Source organism: Pieris brassicae, chromosome 10 (genome assembly GCF_905147105.1).
Source record: "Pieris brassicae chromosome 10, ilPieBrab1.1, whole genome shotgun sequence".
NCBI lineage: Eukaryota > Metazoa > Arthropoda > Insecta > Lepidoptera > Pieridae > Pieris > Pieris brassicae.
In genome coordinates, this window is record NC_059674.1 from 5,743,109 (window position 1) to 5,767,883 (window position 24,775).

General features: G+C 32.7%; 2 protein-coding genes across 3 annotated transcripts in view; one reads left to right on the forward strand and one right to left on the reverse strand.

The window, feature by feature from the left end:
* The window catches only part of LOC123715475 (cholesterol 7-desaturase nvd), a 36,972-nt gene extending 26,881 nt beyond the window's left edge, over positions 1 to 10,091 (reverse strand). Inside the window, exon 1 of one of the 2 annotated variants that reach the window (XM_045670496.1) lies at positions 10,056 to 10,091. The gene's annotated coding sequence lies outside the window, so the exon portion shown is untranslated. Of the gene's footprint in view, positions 1 to 4,235; positions 4,314 to 10,055 lie in introns of those variants that run through there. The other variant, XM_045670495.1, reaches the window with a different exon arrangement.
* Positions 10,092 to 15,796: 5,705 nt separating this feature from the next.
* LOC123715677 (cytochrome P450 307a1-like) lies at positions 15,797 to 23,859 on the forward strand. Its single transcript, XM_045670900.1, has 2 exons — positions 15,797 to 16,231; positions 21,496 to 23,859. The coding sequence occupies exons 1-2, from the start codon at positions 15,856 to 15,858 to the stop codon at positions 22,737 to 22,739; spliced, it is 1,620 nt and encodes a 539-aa protein (XP_045526856.1). The 5' UTR covers positions 15,797 to 15,855; the 3' UTR covers positions 22,740 to 23,859.
* Positions 23,860 to 24,775: the final 916 nt, after the last annotated feature.

Consider the following 24,775-nt stretch of genomic DNA (forward strand, 5'->3'; position numbering starts at 1 on the left):
TAAAGAAGCGGAAGATATTTCAGATCTGTTCGCTTCAACCATTTAAAATTAATTTCTTTCAAAAATTTATAGGAATAGTTATAAAGTGTAATACATTTTTAGTAAGTCCATGGTACGCAGACTTTAATGTAAAAAATAGTAGGTTTTATGATTATATTACTATTAAAAAAAATAACAGTGAGTGAGGGGGAAAAAGACAGTTTTCTAACTTCGTCTATATATATACGTGTGAAGGCACTTGATGGAGAAACCCTAATTCTTTCTGAAGTTAACGAACTCATTTTGTATCCCAGTTCACAAAGTGTAATTAAGCATAATGCACACATATTTCATATTTTTTCAAGTACTTATTAATTTACAAAATTTGTATTTTGAACTCTCAATGTTTATGAAATGATTATCATACCTTTTAATTACTGGGTGTGAGATTTATTATTGTTGTTTCATACTAAAGTAATTCTTAAAGAGAACTAAACCTTTTCAGTTAAAAAACCTAGTGTAGGGAATATAAGCAAGTGCGGTATTTCGGACACACGAACATAGTGTCTAAACATTATAGAACACTAAGACTGTTAATGAATATTAGTTTAAGCTATTCGCTAATATTGTAGAAAATTAAGTCAAAATAATATTACTTATTAGCCATAATTATCGTATATGCTAGTTTGTTATTCATGTAAAGTCGTACTTCTTTTTGTGAATTTTATACTAAGAAAGAATAATAATAAAGTAATGAAAAAATAATTTTTATTCACTAATATAGTCGATAAGGAAATAAAATAAACTCAATTTCTTTGAACTGTTGGTTTTATCATTTAATTATACATACATACTGTAATAAAAGTAAAGCATCTGAGCTTTATTTGGAGCCCTAATACTCATGTTTGTGCAAAAATTCAATCGTCTTTTTTGACAATTATAAAAGTTTCCGATTTTTAAGATGGAACTGACCTTGATATTTCATAGTGCGCTGCCTCATACTTCTATCAAATAACATTTTTATTGTCATTCAAACCGTTTTAAAATTATAAAAAATTCAAAGTATATACCATGTAAAACAAATGCTTATACTATACCTAGTCCAGCCATAAGCCAACATGAAAATGCATTTTTTAAATAAAAAAGAAATACGTTATTCGACACGGCCACCTTTGAGTTTTATACAGGACTTTAATCTATTTTGCCACGAATCTATTGATTTACGCACTGTTTCCAAGGGAAATTTGGCTACTGCTTACTCCAAAGATTTTTTAAGAGACTCAGTGTCCCCGTCTAATACCGAATATAATTTAAAGTCCACAGGGTTGAAGTCTGGGCTAGATGAGAGCCAGTTTTCAGCTTTTATAAAGTTCCGAGCGTTGGTTTCAGGATAGCTCGTGCCGTGTGACTAGGAGCAGAATGCTGCTTGAAAGTCCAGGCAAGTGGCATATCGTAAAGATTGATTTGACTTGACGACAAGCACCGAGATTCAGGTCTTGTTTTATAATATGCGACAGCTTCATAATGGGGTTTCGACGACTTCTGGCTTTAACAGCATTAACAGGCTTTGTAGTTCTAACAGCACACGGCCGCCCGCCTTGTTCAAGGTGATCACTGTAATCCTATTTTCTTTAACACCCCATTCCATATTGTGATGATAATGGACACGAAAAATATGTATAATGGCGCAAAATCGAAAGAAGTTTTTAAAATAATATACGTGTTCCAAATTCAAAATAATTAAAAAGTTGAATAAAAGAAAAGTTTTTATGTAACAGTATTTATAGCCAGACCAGTAATATTGTGTGCTATAAAGTGTGGTTTTAGAGAGTATACTGAGGGATTGACGTAAGTCAAGTCATGGATGGATTGGTCATACAGTCTTGCCGGATCGCAAATTTTTACTACCACTTAGTGACGTAAAAAAAACCCAAACGGTGTGTGGTCTTAATAACTTTAAAGTTTGTGTGACGCAGTTTCTGGATCCTTCCTCGCTTCAAGGGTAAGAAGAAGGATTCGTAACGATTTATTGTTAACTCTGACCTCAAAAATATACAGAATATTGGTATACGGGAGTCATGAGCCTCGATTTCAAAATAACCTATGGTTTCCAATACGAATCTTCGTAGTTACATTTTATTAAATAAACAATGGAACTATAAACTTTTAGGTTTCATTAGTTTTTTTCTAATTTGTGAAATAAACAGGACCAAGAGAAAGGAGAAGAGGGCACCCTGAAAAAAGGCGAATAGAAGAAATAGAATCGTTAGCAGGAAGTGAATGGAGGAAGAAAGCCTTGGACAGAGATATTTGGAGGAAGCAGGGGTTTACCCATGAAAGTTTTCCGATTAGCGGTACTGAAGAAAGCTATAAGGATAATAAGAAAAAGATGAAGAAGAATGTATATATAACAAATCTAAGCTTTATATTCTAATTTTGTAAAGAATGAAAATTAAACAGGTTCTTATTTTTATTTAATAGGTGTTTCACTAGCACAATGGACATCGAAAGTCCATTGGTGCAAAGCCTGGGTTCCTACGACCACAGAGATCCCGGACTCTTTCTGTAGTAACAAAAAAAAACGTTTACCAACGCCAATGTTTAAAAATTTACAATATATCATAGACATAATCTATGTCCTTCATAAACAATTCGGTACAAATGGGCAGGTGAAATAATACGACAGATATACATAAAGATATAACCTACTTTAGAAGCGGTCTAGATTTTATGAGGTAATCTTTGTTTTTGGTCTAGGATGTGACAAACCTATTTGACTTTAAATCATATTATTTTGTACATAATGTGCTCCCTTGCAAGAGCACAACGATTACCAAAGCCGGATATACAATAAAACGATGATGAACAGTCACTCGGTCTTTTTGATAACATAGTTATGTGCTATTATGATTATTATTATCTTTATTCCTACATAATTATGTATTTATTATATAAGGATGCTTGGCGGACCCATGCGACTTCTTAGTCCCCTCGTAAGTTGTGTTCGGTATTGGGGAGTACTCGATTGTGAGAAACTAGCGTGGATTTACTTGTCGCTACGTCTTCTTAAGTTCAGTAGTGTGCTTTAACATATATTCATAAGATTATCCTCATTTACACATCTCTTACTATTTGAAATAATATACATTTCTAGAATCGACTTGTGTCAAGCAAACGTCATGCACGACCATAATAATTATGGGAACTATGAAGGTTGAAAAACACTTTACACAATAATAGTTCTGATTACTGGCTATTCAGATACGTGAATCCAAAGTAGTAAACAAGTTAATAGGATCACATCGTGCCCTATTTATAAGAGGACGTATATATTACAAGACAAAGCATTCTATTTTTGGTGAGAAATATATACTGAAGGCGTTCTGATGATTTTTAACTAGCGTCTACTATGAGACGGATAAAGTGACGTTGCGGGGAGTATTCTTCTTTGCTTTGTTCCATAGGTTAGACCCCAGGCTATTAAATAGACATTCTATTTATATGTGCATTTAACACTCGCTTGTACGGTGAAATAAGAAATCGAGAGGAAACCGGCATGCCTTAGAATCCAAAGTCGAGGACGTGTGACAGGCACAGAAGCCTAATCAACTACTAGAAAAAACAAATGACCACGAAACAGATACAGATCTATGGCCCAGACCTTCAACATTATTACCGCTACCGTTCTTGTATTATAAAGTCTAAGTACTTTGTACACAAATCAAAACACTGCTGCGGCATCCTGGGAACTCATTAAATTCTGACAAACCCAAAGAAAAGCGTCTAATTTATCGATTAAAACAATTAGCGACAAAACTGCCTATATCACTATAGGTAATTATATATAGCTAGTATATATTTTAAGATATAATGCAGAATCGAGACTATGTATGACTCCTGTATGTAAAAATTCAATACATTTTTAAAATACATTCTCCAATGTATGACACTCCAATGTGTGTACCATAGCTTCAGCCACATATTGAGGTATTGGATATATATATATACTTTGAGTCTTGTGGAAGGTGGTGAGTATCCCAAGAGTTCTACAAGACCTCAGTTATATCTAGGGGATAGTTCGAAGGCGATGTCCAAGGTTGTTTTCGATACCAAAGGCCAGAACCAGTCTGTTGCAGAAATCCCCGTTAACAAAGATGTTCCCCCGTTAAGAAAGCGAGTTCACAGTAGCGATATTGTGTATATTATGTATTTAATATTATATATTGTTGATAATAAATAAATATTTTTGTACGTACCTATTTAAATCACTCAAACAAAATTATGCGTTTGTTAAATTTAAAATCTTAAACGTCCGGACGTTTCGAGTGTTTTAGCATTTACTGGGTATATTTTCGAGATTTATAACTTTAAATTCATCTGTAATAATTTACCGAGCTAGTTTAGCAATTTATTAATGTGTAAGTTAGTTTTTTCTTGATTCTGATGCAAAGATTTTTTTTGTGACGCTAAAGAAACGAACATTATAGTTATGTTACTAATCTTTTTATTATTTATTTCCAACATATAAATATACAGTATTAATAATATCCTTAACCTACATAGTAATACTAATACAAATTGATAAATAGAAAATTAAAACAAATTTTATAAGTTTGGTCCCTGTGGCAGTGTACCTTTAATGCTGGCATTTATTCCACTCCTGCTGGCTGAAAGAACCAGTTAGGTACTACGTACCAGGCGCCAACTTAAATCTTCAATTAGCGCCTGTGCACTTGAACCCCACAGCCCAAGAGTGGACTCCAAAGGAAACAAAATCGAATCGAAGTAAGTATCTTTTTAGAGCCCTTCATTTAATAATTAATTGCAAATATGCGTATTATTATTAATAGAGGTACATATTTAAATATATATTTTTAGTAAAAAATCCTTATACTTTTCATTTTAATGTTTTTCGTTTTCATTTTAATCGTTTTATTTGCACCAATTGACGTTTGACAATATTCAGCGTGAATACAATTTGAAAAAAGCAAGAAAAGTACGTTATTTAAAGTAGTTTGTCTTATTTTGCGGACATTAAATTCAAAATGCGAATGCAGATTTGAAAAGTTATATCTCTATATTTATATATAAAATTATCGTGTCTCAAAGTTCGTTTCCATTCTCCTCGGAAACGGCTCGACTGATTCTTATGAATTTTTTATACATATTCAACTCTGAGAATCAGCTACTATCTATCTTACAAACCCCTAAGTAATAAAGGGTTTTTTTATGATACTAAAAACAAAAATATATACAACCCTTAATTTTCACACCTGTACTATCGACCCATATATTTTATTTGTTAATTTAAAAATTATGACTTTTATTATGACTGGGTGGATTATGTAGGGGAAATTTACAGAACCACCTAAAACATTTTCATTCCGGAAAAGCGAACTGTCTCTGGGGGTAGCATAGAAAAATGTTCCATGTCGGTATGTACAAAAAATTACATTAAGGAGAATCGAAGTTCGCGGGGGTAGCTACGGTTAAAATAAAAAAAAACGACGTTACCGCTTGTTGTTATTTGTTTGTGCTGTTTTCCTCCGGAATTCCTCCAATCTATGACTCTCCTACTGTACAGTAACATCATCCCACTTCAAGTATGTCTACAAATACATATATATTTAGCGAAACCGTCTTTTTCCGGTGCTACGTGACATAGAACACGTAGAACATGTCAACTCATAAAAAATCTTTCTTGACCCATCTCCATTCCCCGAAACTTAGAAGTGGGACACTGAATTATTCAGTCATTCAAATAATCCATCTCGAACGTTCCCGGAACGGGAAAAAATATTATTGGGTAATGTATGTTTTTACAGTTTTATTTGCCGATACGAATTCTATTTTTAACAACAGTATTTGTTACACACGTTACACATTACGCACTCACGCGTGTTCCGCGACGCGTAATGACATTTGGTCAAGATAATTGGGCGTTGTGGTAAACAGTCTATAATATAAATTATAACTGAATATTATAAAAAAAACTAGCCGACCCGATAGACGTTGTCCTGTCTTAACTATGAATATTGATTTCGAATTGTTATAATTAACTAAAAATGCTTTATGATGTACAACATTATTTAGTTGTTTTTCTGGCGCGTATATAAATAGTTTTGTTGGTATTACGGCACGGAAACAGGCGACATATAAAAGGCCACGTGAAGAACATGGATTTCGAGATTAATGCCACAAACAATTAGCGATTGTAATTATTTTATATGTATTTTATAAATGTAATAACTCCGATTGAAGCATTTATTTTAAACGATATTCATTTTTCTTACATCCTCTTTGACGATATTTGCAGCACGCATTCTGTCAATGTTATGTCATACGCCATAAGATTACATGAAAAATGTTTGAATTGTAAAAGCGCTATGCACTGAAAAGAAATTGCTATCGTAACAAAAGTCAGGATTACTTAATAATTTTTCTAATTTTCCGCGTAACTTTCTTATTTTTTCCACCCTCCATAAGAACCTTCTCCGAACAATAACAAACACAGCAAAAAAATAATTAGCGAAATCGGCCCAGCCGTTCACGCGTGATACCTTGACCAAGGGAAATAGGGTTTCATTTATATATATATATATATATATATATAGACATAAAACAAAACTTTGTTGTGGAGTTATCTATTAACTTTTGATATAGAACAACAGGGAACGCTGAAACAGGTATTTTTTACTTAAAAAGATTTCCAAATTTTACACAAAATAATGAATTGCTATAATAAACACCTAAACTATTATGTATAACTATTGTTATATACCAGTGGCGAACGACCTCTGTATTTAAACACAACAAAAATTAGCACTGAATTTAGATTTCGTTTTTTGTCGTTTTTCATGGATTCTATGTGCGCATTTGATTAAAAAAACATGGTGAAGAAACCAGCATAGCTTGCACCCAAACGGCGTGTGTCGGACACAAAATTCTGATCACAATATTGAGATCCTAGAGCTTAGAGAATACTTTTAGATACTTTAACGCGGTACCATGAGTAAATATCATAGCATTACTGAGTGGGATTCAGTAAAAATAATATTATTATTTACAATCGTTGAACCAGGAACCACAACCAATTCGCACTACAAGAACAAATTATGGGTTTTGGTTTTAGATTTCGGCATTTGTTAATAAAACTAATATGACTCACAACGATGCTTGGTTCGAAGACGTTTCCTGAATGTTTTTTTACAGCACAACCGAGAGTCAAACGACCACGATCCGTCTCCCGGTTATTTTGGCCATTTATTAATAATACAATTACTTGAGATATATGAATAAGAATAAAACAAAAATAGATCCCCTTTCCGGTGTGGGCCTCAGATTTCTGTAACTGTTTGATGATTGTTTGTCTATCTAATATGCAAGTAGGTGACCAGCCTTCTGTGCCTGAAGCACGCCGTCGACTTTTTGGGTCTAAGGCAAGCCGGTTTCCTCACGATGTTTTCCGTCACCATTCGAGCGAATGTTACATGCGCACATATAAATAAAGTCCATTGGTACACATTTACCCTTAATTTACTTCTCCGGAATAAAAACCTAACCTTTTTGGTTTTCTAAGTGTTGTCTTCATTAAAAAAATCCCCAAAACATAACGAATAAATTTAAAAAATACTGGATTTGGTACAACCGTCTTGAGTTTGGGCTTAGCAACATAATTTTGCGATTCATTTTTATTTATATACATTATACGTCCAATGTCTCATCACCACACTGCTCCACTGAATAATAAATTAGTTTGATTTCTGAACGCGCTGTCCAAAGCCAAGATGGCGTCTCTGTTCTGATTGGTCGTAACGATATTCGTACTTTTATTCGTTAAGTAATGCTGCCAAACTACGAAACAATTAAATAATAACAAACAAATCGAATTCATATATAATTCTTAAAATTATTAGAATGAATCTCAATTATTAACCGAAGCAACGATAAAAATCAACCGTCAATCGACTCGACCAAAACATTTCCTAATAATTGGCGCATTCCCTGACATATGTGTGTTATTAATAGTACCTTATTAAAAATATATGTCTCTATGTTAATGCTTATGACATATTCCCACTTACCTAGTTGTACATAAACATTTTCATTTTACGTCAATGGAACCCGCACTTTGAATTTTGACGAAATATCATTCAAAACATCGGTATAGTATTTTCGTGTAGAGATGTTAGACTCTTTGGAAGTTATATACTATTATAAAAAAAAACTGCCAAACGGATTTTTATACAGTTTTCACCATAGATAGCGTGAATCTTGAGGAAAGTTTAAGTGTATAGTTTATAATAGTTTTAAATAAATTCTCGGAAATATAATGTAATTTCAGAATTTAATTATTACAATTGAAAAGGATCAACTTTTCTCCAGTGGCATTTTGATAAAAACGTTGCCAACATGTTACCAGGCTAGCGTACCTTAATTGTCGTTAGAGAATCGTAGAAAACTAATTGGTATATCGTTTATATTTAGATACTATTGAATAAGGTTGACTGCTCCAATCTTTTAATTAAATTTAAATTTGGTGTATCTTTAGATACTCCCATCTTTTTCTAATTTAATCTATCCGTATATATTATGTTTGCCTTACTGCTTGTCACATTAAATATTGTATTTCTTTTATTTTATATTTTATTTTACCTATGTATCAGTCTGACGAGTGTTGGCAAGAGTTATAAATAAAAAGGAGGTCGCAAAATATCCTGCTAGATCCCGAACTGCGAGTGGAGGCTATTATAAGATAATTAATATAAATGTATTTTCCCGCTTTGAATCGTAAAATTTGTATGAGATTCAGAAACGACACTTAAAACGTACGGGAGGCATCGTTTTGTTTCTAAATCTTTGGGTTATACAAATAATGTACTTAAAATAGTCTTACTTCTGAATGGATTCACGCTATTTATAAATAGATTATAAATAAATACGAGGACAACAAACTGTTTAAACTATTTTTTTAAATTAATTTATTACATGATCATGGACTCAAGTCTTTCAGTCGGAATAATATAGTGCAAATTTAACTTAAAACAACATAAACTAAAATCATTAAGTCTAGTAATCGAATTTATATATTAAATAATTGTTCCATCAGTAAACTTTTTTAAAACTAACTTAGAGTATAAAAGCAATGCGGAAATCATCAACTGTTCGGAAATTCTAAATTAATTGAATTGGTGCTAGTAACATAAGAAAATAATGACTTAATTATTTTAATTTTAAAAATCTATTTTACGAATTAATTCATTTGTTTGTAGGTATAACTTATTAAAGCTGTCATTGAGAGCAAAGGTGACACAACTAAGTGGTAGACGAACTATTTAGCGTTATGTTTTTTTGGATATTTTGTCTTTTTTATGTTATGTAAAGTCATGAAAGAATTTCAGTAATGTTAAAATAAACTTCAAAATGTTACTCAAATTGAGGTTTACTTATAATTAAATGTTCTCAATAATAAAATATTTTACTAATATTTACTTTGACTTTCCATACTAGACGAATTATTTTGTATCCGGGCTCGTAAGTGGCGTTGATTTAAAATTTATTTTAAAACTATACAAAAATAAACAACTAACTCTTTGTAACTTAACTAACTTATTTAAAATACATGTTTTATTATTGCACACACAAATGTTGCGGAAATGCTTTATAAAACATATTAAAATATCCTTTACACGTCGTAGTTAAAAATATAGACAAATCTATAAATTTTGTACTAATTACACATTAGATGACAGCTTTTAAGTAATTTTGTAAGAGATTTTATAGAATCACGAAATGAATGATTCCATCACCAATCCCATTCGCAAATAAATATGTATATTAAATTAAAATAATAATTTAATATTTGTATTTATAATCTAGTTGGTTGACGTTTATTATTTTATTATATCTTTTATATCATTCCCTTTAAACATCGTACACAGATATGCATATATTGTGTTTTTGTCTATCGTGTGTTCTCTGTAAGTGTATGTGTTTTGTTAGTGTGCCATTAAAATATTATAATTAAAAGCGTTAGTTAGTTTTTCAATGAGCTAAATTGATAAAAAAATGCTTACGTAATAATTATCTCGATTTTTAACGATTTAACTTGCACAATTACATGTTAATTTCACTACCACAAGGAATGAACTGCATAATTTATCTGTGGTAACCATAGCAGACCAATAAAAAATATGATACTTATGATAAACAAAAACACTATAGCACGCATATCAGATATAACACATTAATAACATTTACTACAAGGGAATAAAGTCGAGTTTAGAGTGACAAAACGTGAAATCGCATTGCAGAAATGCAAATTCGTTCTCTATATATACAGCTATCATGGCGGTCGCTGGACAGTCCCTGCCGGTGCGCTTCCCGCCAAATCTCCTGTCAAAGGTGTTGTCACTCTAAAAATTTCTTTTAAGAATAAAAATGAGTGCTCTCCTATTAGTTGCTCTATGCGCGTTTATCGCGTACAAATTTTTCTCAAGAAAAACAGTTATTGTCTATAAAAATACAAAACATGGGGTAGAAAAAGTTAATTTAAACGCAGCGCCCGGGCCTCTACCATTGCCAATCATGGGGAATCTACATCTTTTGGCAAAAAATGAGTCGCCATTTCAGTCGTTTACAGAATTGGCTAAAAAGTATGGTGACATATTTAGCATGAAATTGGGCAGTTCGCAGTGTTTAATAGTGAATAATTTAGAATTAATTCGCGAAGTTTTGAATCAAAATGGGAAATTCTTCAGTGGAAGACCAGACTTTCTGCGTTTCCACCAGCTCTTTGATGGGGACAGGAATAATTTTCATTCCGGAAAAGCGAACTGTCTCTGGGGGTAGCATAGAAAAATGTTCCATGTCGGTATGTACAAAAAATTACATTAAGGAGAATCGAAGTTCGCGGGGGTAGCTACGGTTAAAATAAAAAAAAACGACGTTACCGCTTGTTGTTATTTGTTTGTGCTGTTTTCCTCCGGAATTCCTCCAATCTATGACTCTCCTACTGTACAGTAACATCATCCCACTTCAAGTATGTCTACAAATACATATATATTTAGCGAAACCGTCTTTTTCCGGTGCTACGTGACATAGAACACGTAGAACATGTCAACTCATAAAAAATCTTTCTTGACCCATCTCCATTCCCCGAAACTTAGAAGTGGGACACTGAATTATTCAGTCATTCAAATAATCCATCTCGAACGTTCCCGGAACGGGAAAAAATATTATTGGGTAATGTATGTTTTTACAGTTTTATTTGCCGATACGAATTCTATTTTTAACAACAGTATTTGTTACACACGTTACACATTACGCACTCACGCGTGTTCCGCGACGCGTAATGACATTTGGTCAAGATAATTGGGCGTTGTGGTAAACAGTCTATAATATAAATTATAACTGAATATTATAAAAAAAACTAGCCGACCCGATAGACGTTGTCCTGTCTTAACTATGAATATTGATTTCGAATTGTTATAATTAACTAAAAATGCTTTATGATGTACAACATTATTTAGTTGTTTTTCTGGCGCGTATATAAATAGTTTTGTTGGTATTACGGCACGGAAACAGGCGACATATAAAAGGCCACGTGAAGAACATGGATTTCGAGATTAATGCCACAAACAATTAGCGATTGTAATTATTTTATATGTATTTTATAAATGTAATAACTCCGATTGAAGCATTTATTTTAAACGATATTCATTTTTCTTACATCCTCTTTGACGATATTTGCAGCACGCATTCTGTCAATGTTATGTCATACGCCATAAGATTACATGAAAAATGTTTGAATTGTAAAAGCGCTATGCACTGAAAAGAAATTGCTATCGTAACAAAAGTCAGGATTACTTAATAATTTTTCTAATTTTCCGCGTAACTTTCTTATTTTTTCCACCCTCCATAAGAACCTTCTCCGAACAATAACAAACACAGCAAAAAAATAATTAGCGAAATCGGCCCAGCCGTTCACGCGTGATACCTTGACCAAGGGAAATAGGGTTTCATTTATATATATATATATATATATATAGACATAAAACAAAACTTTGTTGTGGAGTTATCTATTAACTTTTGATATAGAACAACAGGGAACGCTGAAACAGGTATTTTTTACTTAAAAAGATTTCCAAATTTTACACAAAATAATGAATTGCTATAATAAACACCTAAACTATTATGTATAACTATTGTTATATACCAGTGGCGAACGACCTCTGTATTTAAACACAACAAAAATTAGCACTGAATTTAGATTTCGTTTTTTGTCGTTTTTCATGGATTCTATGTGCGCATTTGATTAAAAAAACATGGTGAAGAAACCAGCATAGCTTGCACCCAAACGGCGTGTGTCGGACACAAAATTCTGATCACAATATTGAGATCCTAGAGCTTAGAGAATACTTTTAGATACTTTAACGCGGTACCATGAGTAAATATCATAGCATTACTGAGTGGGATTCAGTAAAAATAATATTATTATTTACAATCGTTGAACCAGGAACCACAACCAATTCGCACTACAAGAACAAATTATGGGTTTTGGTTTTAGATTTCGGCATTTGTTAATAAAACTAATATGACTCACAACGATGCTTGGTTCGAAGACGTTTCCTGAATGTTTTTTTACAGCACAACCGAGAGTCAAACGACCACGATCCGTCTCCCGGTTATTTTGGCCATTTATTAATAATACAATTACTTGAGATATATGAATAAGAATAAAACAAAAATAGATCCCCTTTCCGGTGTGGGCCTCAGATTTCTGTAACTGTTTGATGATTGTTTGTCTATCTAATATGCAAGTAGGTGACCAGCCTTCTGTGCCTGAAGCACGCCGTCGACTTTTTGGGTCTAAGGCAAGCCGGTTTCCTCACGATGTTTTCCGTCACCATTCGAGCGAATGTTACATGCGCACATATAAATAAAGTCCATTGGTACACATTTACCCTTAATTTACTTCTCCGGAATAAAAACCTAACCTTTTTGGTTTTCTAAGTGTTGTCTTCATTAAAAAAATCCCCAAAACATAACGAATAAATTTAAAAAATACTGGATTTGGTACAACCGTCTTGAGTTTGGGCTTAGCAACATAATTTTGCGATTCATTTTTATTTATATACATTATACGTCCAATGTCTCATCACCACACTGCTCCACTGAATAATAAATTAGTTTGATTTCTGAACGCGCTGTCCAAAGCCAAGATGGCGTCTCTGTTCTGATTGGTCGTAACGATATTCGTACTTTTATTCGTTAAGTAATGCTGCCAAACTACGAAACAATTAAATAATAACAAACAAATCGAATTCATATATAATTCTTAAAATTATTAGAATGAATCTCAATTATTAACCGAAGCAACGATAAAAATCAACCGTCAATCGACTCGACCAAAACATTTCCTAATAATTGGCGCATTCCCTGACATATGTGTGTTATTAATAGTACCTTATTAAAAATATATGTCTCTATGTTAATGCTTATGACATATTCCCACTTACCTAGTTGTACATAAACATTTTCATTTTACGTCAATGGAACCCGCACTTTGAATTTTGACGAAATATCATTCAAAACATCGGTATAGTATTTTCGTGTAGAGATGTTAGACTCTTTGGAAGTTATATACTATTATAAAAAAAAACTGCCAAACGGATTTTTATACAGTTTTCACCATAGATAGCGTGAATCTTGAGGAAAGTTTAAGTGTATAGTTTATAATAGTTTTAAATAAATTCTCGGAAATATAATGTAATTTCAGAATTTAATTATTACAATTGAAAAGGATCAACTTTTCTCCAGTGGCATTTTGATAAAAACGTTGCCAACATGTTACCAGGCTAGCGTACCTTAATTGTCGTTAGAGAATCGTAGAAAACTAATTGGTATATCGTTTATATTTAGATACTATTGAATAAGGTTGACTGCTCCAATCTTTTAATTAAATTTAAATTTGGTGTATCTTTAGATACTCCCATCTTTTTCTAATTTAATCTATCCGTATATATTATGTTTGCCTTACTGCTTGTCACATTAAATATTGTATTTCTTTTATTTTATATTTTATTTTACCTATGTATCAGTCTGACGAGTGTTGGCAAGAGTTATAAATAAAAAGGAGGTCGCAAAATATCCTGCTAGATCCCGAACTGCGAGTGGAGGCTATTATAAGATAATTAATATAAATGTATTTTCCCGCTTTGAATCGTAAAATTTGTATGAGATTCAGAAACGACACTTAAAACGTACGGGAGGCATCGTTTTGTTTCTAAATCTTTGGGTTATACAAATAATGTACTTAAAATAGTCTTACTTCTGAATGGATTCACGCTATTTATAAATAGATTATAAATAAATACGAGGACAACAAACTGTTTAAACTATTTTTTTAAATTAATTTATTACATGATCATGGACTCAAGTCTTTCAGTCGGAATAATATAGTGCAAATTTAACTTAAAACAACATAAACTAAAATCATTAAGTCTAGTAATCGAATTTATATATTAAATAATTGTTCCATCAGTAAACTTTTTTAAAACTAACTTAGAGTATAAAAGCAATGCGGAAATCATCAACTGTTCGGAAATTCTAAATTAATTGAATTGGTGCTAGTAACATAAGAAAATAATGACTTAATTATTTTAATTTTAAAAATCTATTTTACGAATTAATTCATTTGTTTGTAGGTATAACTTATTAAAGCTGTCATTGAGAGCAAAGGTGACACAACTAAGTGGTAGACGAACTATTTAGCGTTATGTTTTTTTGGATATTTTGTCTTTTTTATGTTATGTAAAGTCATGAAAGAATTTCAGTAATGTTAAAATAAACTTCAAAATGTTACTCAAATTGAGGTTTACTTATAATTAAATGTTCTCAATAATAAAATATTTTACTAATATTTACTTTGACTTTCCATACTAGACGAATTATTTTGTATCCGGGCTCGTAAGTGGCGTTGATTTAAAATTTATTTTAAAACTATACAAAAATAAACAACTAACTCTTTGTAACTTAACTAACTTATTTAAAATACATGTTTTATTATTGCACACACAAATGTTGCGGAAATGCTTTATAAAACATATTAAAATATCCTTTACACGTCGTAGTTAAAAATATAGACAAATCTATAAATTTTGTACTAATTACACATTAGATGACAGCTTTTAAGTAATTTTGTAAGAGATTTTATAGAATCACGAAATGAATGATTCCATCACCAATCCCATTCGCAAATAAATATGTATATTAAATTAAAATAATAATTTAATATTTGTATTTATAATCTAGTTGGTTGACGTTTATTATTTTATTATATCTTTTATATCATTCCCTTTAAACATCGTACACAGATATGCATATATTGTGTTTTTGTCTATCGTGTGTTCTCTGTAAGTGTATGTGTTTTGTTAGTGTGCCATTAAAATATTATAATTAAAAGCGTTAGTTAGTTTTTCAATGAGCTAAATTGATAAAAAAATGCTTACGTAATAATTATCTCGATTTTTAACGATTTAACTTGCACAATTACATGTTAATTTCACTACCACAAGGAATGAACTGCATAATTTATCTGTGGTAACCATAGCAGACCAATAAAAAATATGATACTTATGATAAACAAAAACACTATAGCACGCATATCAGATATAACACATTAATAACATTTACTACAAGGGAATAAAGTCGAGTTTAGAGTGACAAAACGTGAAATCGCATTGCAGAAATGCAAATTCGTTCTCTATATATACAGCTATCATGGCGGTCGCTGGACAGTCCCTGCCGGTGCGCTTCCCGCCAAATCTCCTGTCAAAGGTGTTGTCACTCTAAAAATTTCTTTTAAGAATAAAAATGAGTGCTCTCCTATTAGTTGCTCTATGCGCGTTTATCGCGTACAAATTTTTCTCAAGAAAAACAGTTATTGTCTATAAAAATACAAAACATGGGGTAGAAAAAGTTAATTTAAACGCAGCGCCCGGGCCTCTACCATTGCCAATCATGGGGAATCTACATCTTTTGGCAAAAAATGAGTCGCCATTTCAGTCGTTTACAGAATTGGCTAAAAAGTATGGTGACATATTTAGCATGAAATTGGGCAGTTCGCAGTGTTTAATAGTGAATAATTTAGAATTAATTCGCGAAGTTTTGAATCAAAATGGGAAATTCTTCAGTGGAAGACCAGACTTTCTGCGTTTCCACCAGCTCTTTGATGGGGACAGGAATAATTGTAAGTCTTATTGCATTTCTTTTATTTTACGGTTTACTAAAATGGGCCCTAGAATACATATTTTTAGTCTTACAAGATTTTGTTTAATGCTATATAGATATCCGTACTTAGCAAGAATCCTAAAAGCGTCTCCTGGGCCTTGCCAACCTTGTTGAGAACCATACAAACCATAGAGACACGCTTGGGCTGATCCATGAGTTACATAATTAAACGCTTAATATTGCAGAATATATTTAATTCATGAGTATTATGCTCTATTTAATCGGACTGTTTCCATATTCTAAATTTTTTATTGTCTATACGTAGGAAAATTTAAAACAGCAATAAGCTACAGAAATAATACATGACGGAACTTACCATCTCTGTATACAACCTCTTTTATACGTTTAAACAACTTTTAATAGTCTGTGCCTTCTACGTTCGTAGTTTCACAATGGTTACATTCTGTTATGATTTTTTAAGATTCTGGAATATTCTTGATAGAAAAGAAAAAGATTGCATAATACAGTAATATTTTATTATTTTTATATTATATTAATTATATTATAAATATCTAAATCACTAATAGTATATAGTAAATGGGTGAAAAATTCGGACGCATTCTACATCCCTTGTCGGTCGTATGAATGGTTAAGGCTGCTAAGAGCGACTACTAACTAACCCTTTTCGTATATATATAATAAAGAAGAGCGTGTTGGCCTAGTGGCGATTCACATCCCTGAGTTGGTAGGGAACCCCATGCACCAATGGACTATCTATTTGTGCATTTAACTTTCGCTCGTACGGCGAAGATATCGTGAGGAAACCGAGGTTATATACCCAAAACACAGGGACCATCCCTGTCCCTGTCAGACAGGTAAGGCAGTTCACCTACGTGCCTATTAATAAAAATACCACAAAACTGATGCAGAAACCTGATACAGAACTAAAAGGTTGTAGCGCCACTGTTTGTACGAATGAAGCCTTTATTTCATACAAAATTCCTACACCTAATAACTAATTGCTTGTCTTCCGACATAAGCCTCCTCCAGATTTTTCCTCTGGCCTGTCCTGTCCTTCTCCTAGTGGGCCTGCTACGTTTTAAGATCGTTACATTCAATAGTCTTTTCTCGGTATATTTTCTCTTCGATACCATTCTATCTATCTTTAGTCCAGTTACCTGTGTTATCACTTATCGTATGTTAAATAGATAGATATACCTATATAAGTTTACAAGGAAATTAGGCTTAAATAACTATACACAAACACGATTGAAAGAAAATATTGTACATATATTTACGATTGAATAATTGTAAACTGTATTGATAATGATTTTTAATATATAAATGTTTTTATTTCCTTAATGAGTCAGAGTTGAGTAGCGCCATGCCAAAATTTTTACACACGAAACTATATGTAATTTTTAATATAAAACTATGTTATATACGCAAAGAATATTATGCCAACACTTTTCCTTAACCCTGCCAGATTCCGCATTTTGAATTCAAAGACACTTTTCTATTACAAAATGCGTTTATAAATAATTATACATGTTTAAACTTAAATTACACGCAATATAAGACAGGCATCATATTTCATGGATATTAGAATTCAAGACGATGTAGATTTTTGTTACATCAGTTTGAGTCATACGTTGAAGCGGGGGCGACATGAGAATGTTGCTAAAACATTGTTATTCGTCGATAATATTGCTAGCAAATATTCGCAAGATATAGACAATTACAGTGGTCGAGTTCATCTACAAGTATAGATACCGGCAAACATCTTGAACAAATGTCCTTGCCTGTGCAGAAGCGATTTTTAGGTACCAGGCATCCCGGGTAGCACACGCGTTCAAACGCTGTCCTACCCGGGATGCTGTTTTTTCTAGAACGGGGCAAACAGGTAGGAGGCGCACCTGATGTGAAGCGATCGCTAATTACCGAGCCCCCTGGCATTGCTCGATGCTTGCATTTAATAAGGGTCCTCAATAAATGTCCTGTATTTATTTAATTACTAGTAATATTACAGCTAAAATACACATTATAAAACAAAACACTTCAGAAAGTTAATACAGAAAGCCAAAATAGATTACATAGATTAACAATATATAACAGAAAACAAGTAAGTACATTTACAGACAAAATATTAAAAAAAAATTAAACTTAACAAAACTGAACTTTAACTGAAATTTAACATTTGAAACAGCAACTAATAATTAATATTAGAGAGTCGCACGCTGAAGTCACTAGGCCAACACCGCTGCTGCAAAAGCAAAAACCTTCAAAATATCCAAGGCACGTTGTTTTTGTAACAGAGGCTACATATACTATTTATGCACTATGTGACGTTAACTGAAATTTCTAAATTATTAAATAATTTTAACAAAAAGCTTTCTATATTAGTTTTATTAAAACTATAATCAAAGCGTACATTTGTACCACAACGCGTGATGGTAGTAAGTAATTAAAATATTCCTATTACAAGGGCAAATCTATGTTATTAGGTCAAGTGCTTGGTGTGTGCCATTTCTCTAGATTACTGTAATTATTATTACCTACATCACTTCATAATAGTCGTTTATTCTCCGGAGGGTTGTCGAAACTTTTACCTGAATATGGCTTGTTCGTGACGAGTCTGGATGACATTAGCGAACCGCCCTGTATTCGCACTAGCCCGTAAACGTATAATGATGTACCTGAAAATGCAATTTTTCGGTGCAGCTGTTTCTGATTTATTGCGAACAGAGAGATAGACACAGTGGAAGCAAACTTTGACATTTATGTCCTTGATTTTTGAAAGCATTATCAAGTACTTCTTTTCTCTAAAACTCAATCATCTCAATGCAGCGTTCGTAATAAGCGTTTTCTCTTCTTTGCAACTCCGACAACCACGATAAAGTCTTTTCATTTTGGGTAAATAAAAAATCGGAAGGGGACTAGTAAACATTCGTTATATTAAGTAATTCGTTGAATATAATCATTTAATGATGCTATCTATATACGTATAATTTGTATTTACAATTTTATTACCCTGCAAAGTAATAATAAAATTATTAAAAATAAATTTATAATAACTTTAAAAAGTTTTGCCCTATGACATGTACCTATAACGCTGCTGGCATTTGCAGTATTGCGATGCAGTATTCGTTGAGCGAAGAAAGCACCAACTCTGGGGTCACCTGTACTATCTACCAGGCGCCAACTTAAATCTTTAATTAGTGCCTGTGCACTTGAACCCTCGTGGGGTCAAGTGCCCAACTTCTATTATTTTTTAACAATTCATTATTATTTTCCGTCTACGAATATAATCTCAAACAAATAAGTAATTATTATTTAGTCATAGTCATTTCTAGCTTAACATAAAATAACATTTAAAAATGGATTACTAAAATACTTAAATTAAAAAATAGTGTACATCATACAGTATTATTATATACTGATTGACCTTAAACGTGTTGCGATGACAAAGATAGACATATAGTGTGTTTATAAAAAATTACACAAATTACCCAAAAACGTAATTTTACACCGTTCTAATTCGTGAACTAATTGAAATTTGATACTATATTATTTTGACATACAAAATTGTGCTGATCCGTTACTATGGCCGAATTGATATTAAAGGTCAATCAATATATCTATAGTATATTGTATTATATTTTACGCTCAAAAGTACTATTTTTAATGAAATAGATGTTTATTAATTAATATATACACATACTCGTTTGTTAAAAACCTTTTTCATATTTTTATTTAAATAAATAAATCCTTATAAAATTAAAAGCATTTATTCTATGTTAATATCTCTAAAGTTATCTAAGAACTCCATTACAATATAGAAAAGCACTATACGGTGGTCTTAAATATATATATTTATGCAAGTCGGTTATCTGTGCCTGACGCGTCGAACTTTGGATCTTATATATGCGTAAACGTAAACGTATGTCGCATAATACGATATTTCCCTTCAATGTTCAAGTGTTCCAACAAAAATTGCGAAACTCCCTAAAACAATAAGGGCAAATACTGAATTTCTAAAGTACAGTTATTTTTATTTTATTTATTGTGAAAGATTTACAGCTAATTACCAACTTACTTACTAAATATGTTCTTTTTACGCCATTAAATAAATCTTTACATATAGAAGTACTAATAATATTAACTGGATTGGTAACAATAAAATGATTAATTTAAGCTATATAAATAACAAAGAAAGTAATAAACTAAGTAAAAATTGGTTAAGTTACACTCAATAGTTTAGTACCTATAACTTATACACGTATAAAAATTTATGATTCACTATTTATTCCACTGATATTATATAACCGAGCGAGATCTGTATATCATAGTTGCTCCGCTTACACTTTGAAATCTTTTCGTTTAGTTCGGCCAATTGTACCAATGCACCAGTATGCCGAACGTTGGCAAGCTTTTATAAATAAATCTGTATATATCAAATTTTGTGCCATTATTAAATTGTATGTTTGCATGTACGTATACCATTATCATAACATACATAATGGATGCACACATGGGCTTTGACGTGGGTGATTTAAAATTATAATTCTTTTGAATTCGCTAGCATCTAAATGTATCAAATCTCAGACAGTCTTAGAAGAAATCTGGGTCCCTTTCGAAATATGTTCCTCTGCTATTACGTGTGTTTTAACGAGTCCAGCGCATTTTAAAGAATATTCCAGCAACACATGTATAGCTTCTGATAAAAAAACAATGTTTATAGAGCTGTTACCTCGCAGTTTACTATAGTTTTGTCATTCGTAAACGTCAATATATAATCAGTTTTGACAGGTATATTATCGATTAGAAACGATGCACGAATCGCTTTTGAGCGGTATGTTTGGTCTTCCGGTTAATTATAAATGTGCTCCCGGAACGCTTTTGTTATATAATTTAACGACTGGTATTGTTTTAAATTTATTTCAAGAAACAAGTTTCTCATATGTATTTATATATCATATACGCCATAGTTAGCGCTTAATAAATAAATAATAATAACTACTTTGTTTTTAAGAAAACACTTTTTAAACGGATTGAAGCTATGTATAATTATTATAAACTTATAATTATTTACATAATTTTAAATTTAATTTTTTCCGACGTTTCGCTTGCTTTACAGCGTGCGTGGTTACGGTGACTGAAATGACGTTTAAAAAGTGTTTTCTTAATGTGTAAAAGCTATGTTAACAAAAGACAATACTATACGTTGTTTTTACACTTATATTTTGGACAAGATGATGATGAATATTTTTTCTTTTGTTTCAGCTTTGGCACTCTGCGACTGGTCGAACCTTCAGCTGCGTCGTCGCAATCTGGCAAGACGTCACTGTGGACCAAAACAACACACTGACAACTTCGCACAAATCGGATCTGTGGCTACGTTCGAAGCTACTGAGTTGGTTCAGACTTTGAAGCAAATTACGAGGACATCTACCGCTCCAGTCAATCTAAAACCTCTTCTGATGTCTACCGCAATGAATATGTTCTCTAACTACATGTGTAATATTCGCTTTGAAGAATCAGACCCCGAATTTCGTAAAATCGTCGATTACTTTGATGAGATTTTCTGGGAAATCAACCAAGGCTACGCTGTTGATTTCCTCCCCTTCCTCGCACCTTTCTACAAGAAACACATGGAGAAACTATCGCACTGGTCTCATGAAATCCGATCTTTCATTCTGTCAAGGATTGTTGACCAACGCGAAATGACAAGTTCATTTCACGACACTGAGGGTCCAGAAAAAGACTTCTTAGATGGCTTATTACGGGTACTACACGACGATCCTACAGTAGACAGAAATACTATTATTTTCATGCTTGAAGATTTTCTCGGAGGTCATTCTTCAGTAGGAAACCTGGTTATGCTTTGTTTAACAGCTGTAGCAAGGGATCCAGACGTGGGAAGACGTATCAAAGCTGAAATTGACAGTGTCACGAAAGGAAAGCGAGCGGTAACTCTTACCGACAGACCATCCTTGCCATACACTGAGGCAACAATCCTGGAGGTCCTCAGATACTCATCATCTCCCATCGTCCCTCATGTGGCCACCGAAAACGCAGCAGTAGCCGGCTATGGAGTAGAGAAAGGTACTATCGTCTTCATTAATAACTACGAACTGAACACATCAACAAAATACTGGAGCGAGCCAGAGAAATTTGATCCGTCGAGGTTCCTGGAAAAGTCCAAAGTCCGTGTGCGACGAAACTCTCTTTGCGATTCCGGTATGGAGTCAGATGGGGAGAGACACGGACCCATCGACAAAACAAAAGAGGTTGAGAAAGAAATAGTCTCTGTTAGGAAGAACATACCTCATTTTCTTCCATTTAGCATAGGAAAGAGAACGTGTATCGGCCAAACTATGGTAACAACCATGAGTTTTGTCATGTTCGCAAATATTATCCAAGAGTTTGATGTAGCTGCTGTAAGTAAAGATGACTTGAGACAAAAGCCAGCCTGCGCTGCCCTTCCGAAAGACACGTACCCATTGTACCTTTTACCAAGAAAATAAACACTAAATTTATCAGCAGATGATCCACTTCAGTTAAATAGTGACAAATTTAAACAGTTAACGTGCTCTCAGCACTCAAAAACAATTTTTTTATGCTATGAAATTCAGGTTCTCTTTTTGACCTTGTGACGCCTGGATGGTTGGATGTGGATCATTTGTTTATGAATTATTTGTAGATAATTCTTTTATGTTATATTGTGTTTGCTTAATGTCCCATAATGTATAAATAATTAGGTCAATTCCGATGCACATGTGCAGCTAGGAAATCCTAGGTTACAATTTAGTAGAAAAGTGTCTGGCGATCAAACACAATATAACATAAGAGATACGCTCAAAAATTATTTATTTCTTGAAATAAGTTTTTGAAATATTTCGAACTACGTAGACAGAAATTATTAACTCGGAACAGTTTTAGACGTTTGAATACAAATTCAAATTGAAAGAAAACTAAAATTGTTATTTTATTTTTAATAATACGACTGCTTTGTTTATTGGACTTACGATAATAATTTAGATTAGTTTTAGATGTGTACCAAGCATGAATGTATTTAGCGACGACGACAGCCGCCAACGTAAGTGTGAGCATGTGACACGATGTGTTTGTCTCACAAACTATTTCTCTCGTACATTACATTCTAATTACCTAGTCTTGGCAACTTCTATCCAATCAAAGAGATTAAAACAGCATATATTTATTCCAGAATTTTATATTGAGTTTTCCGTATCAACATAAATGAACACAAATCAAGTATAAACTCCATAATCGTCTAGTTCACGCGCGCAGGCTCAAATTGTTTTATATTAGACAGCCTGAATTATAATTTTTGATAGACAATATCGACAGGACAAGATTTTTAACTTGCATCTATACGTCTCCAATGAGACAGTAGTAGCGGGGAATATAGGAATATACAAATTTAAAATCATTTATACATTTCGGTAACACATTATAAACGTCAATAAAGAAATACATATTAAATGCTTCTAATTTTACATTTACTGCCAGTTCTCTAATCAAGGGTGCAGAACGGACGAGAACTGGCAATAAACTCTCCGCTATTTTTTACCGAAAAGTTCTTTGTTTTACAAAATGTTTGTGAGAAGCTGCACCATGTTCCACATGAAATCTTTAAGTAATTAACTGTAATAATAAAAAAAAACATGAAAATAAATATATAAACGAGAAAATAAAATAAAAAACAATGTTTTATCCTCTATTAGCAGTAGGCATGGTGAAATAGGTGTACGCACTTACATCGTGGCAACAACACGCAAATACATAGTCGAAATAACTCACATCACCGCATACACGAATTCAAGTCCGACCCGTCAGCACAAGTAGCAATGCAATGCAACAGTAATGGCTGCTTGTCCTAATTGTAGGCCTAGTGACTTCAGTGTGCAACTCCCTGATCTCTTTTGTGATGGATAACATCGGGACGAAACCTGCCTTAGACCCAAAGTCATCGGTGGGCAAGTGTTGAGCATATAAGGCTGATCACCTACCTGCCTTTCTAATGAAAATGCAAATGATCACGAAACAGATGTAGCTCCAACTATTCAAGCTTAAAGTGTACTACTCAAAGGCCGGCAACGCACCTACTAAAACTGGGTGTCAATGGACTGCAATGACTGACTTTTTGGGCGTTCTGTATGCTCGTTTGCCGTCCTATTATATAAAAAAAAGTCAGAGACGAAGACCCAAAAGGCTGTAGCGCCACTGGTGTAGGAGTTTATTATTAAAAGACAGTTAGCATGTGAAACGTCCAGACTTGGTTTCATTAAAATTAGGTATATTCATGCTTGGCACACGATATGTGATAGCAATTACTCAATTTTGCTGTATTTTTGAATCGAATTCCCAAAAATATAGCAAGAATTTATTAGACCTTGTATATCACCGATTAAAAATCCACTTTGTTGACAAAATTTGTTAATCAATCTATGTGAAATCTTCAACAGCTCTCCGTGGACGTATTATAAATTATAACGAATTCTGTTGGGACTTAGGACTCATTCTCCTATGCCTAAAATGT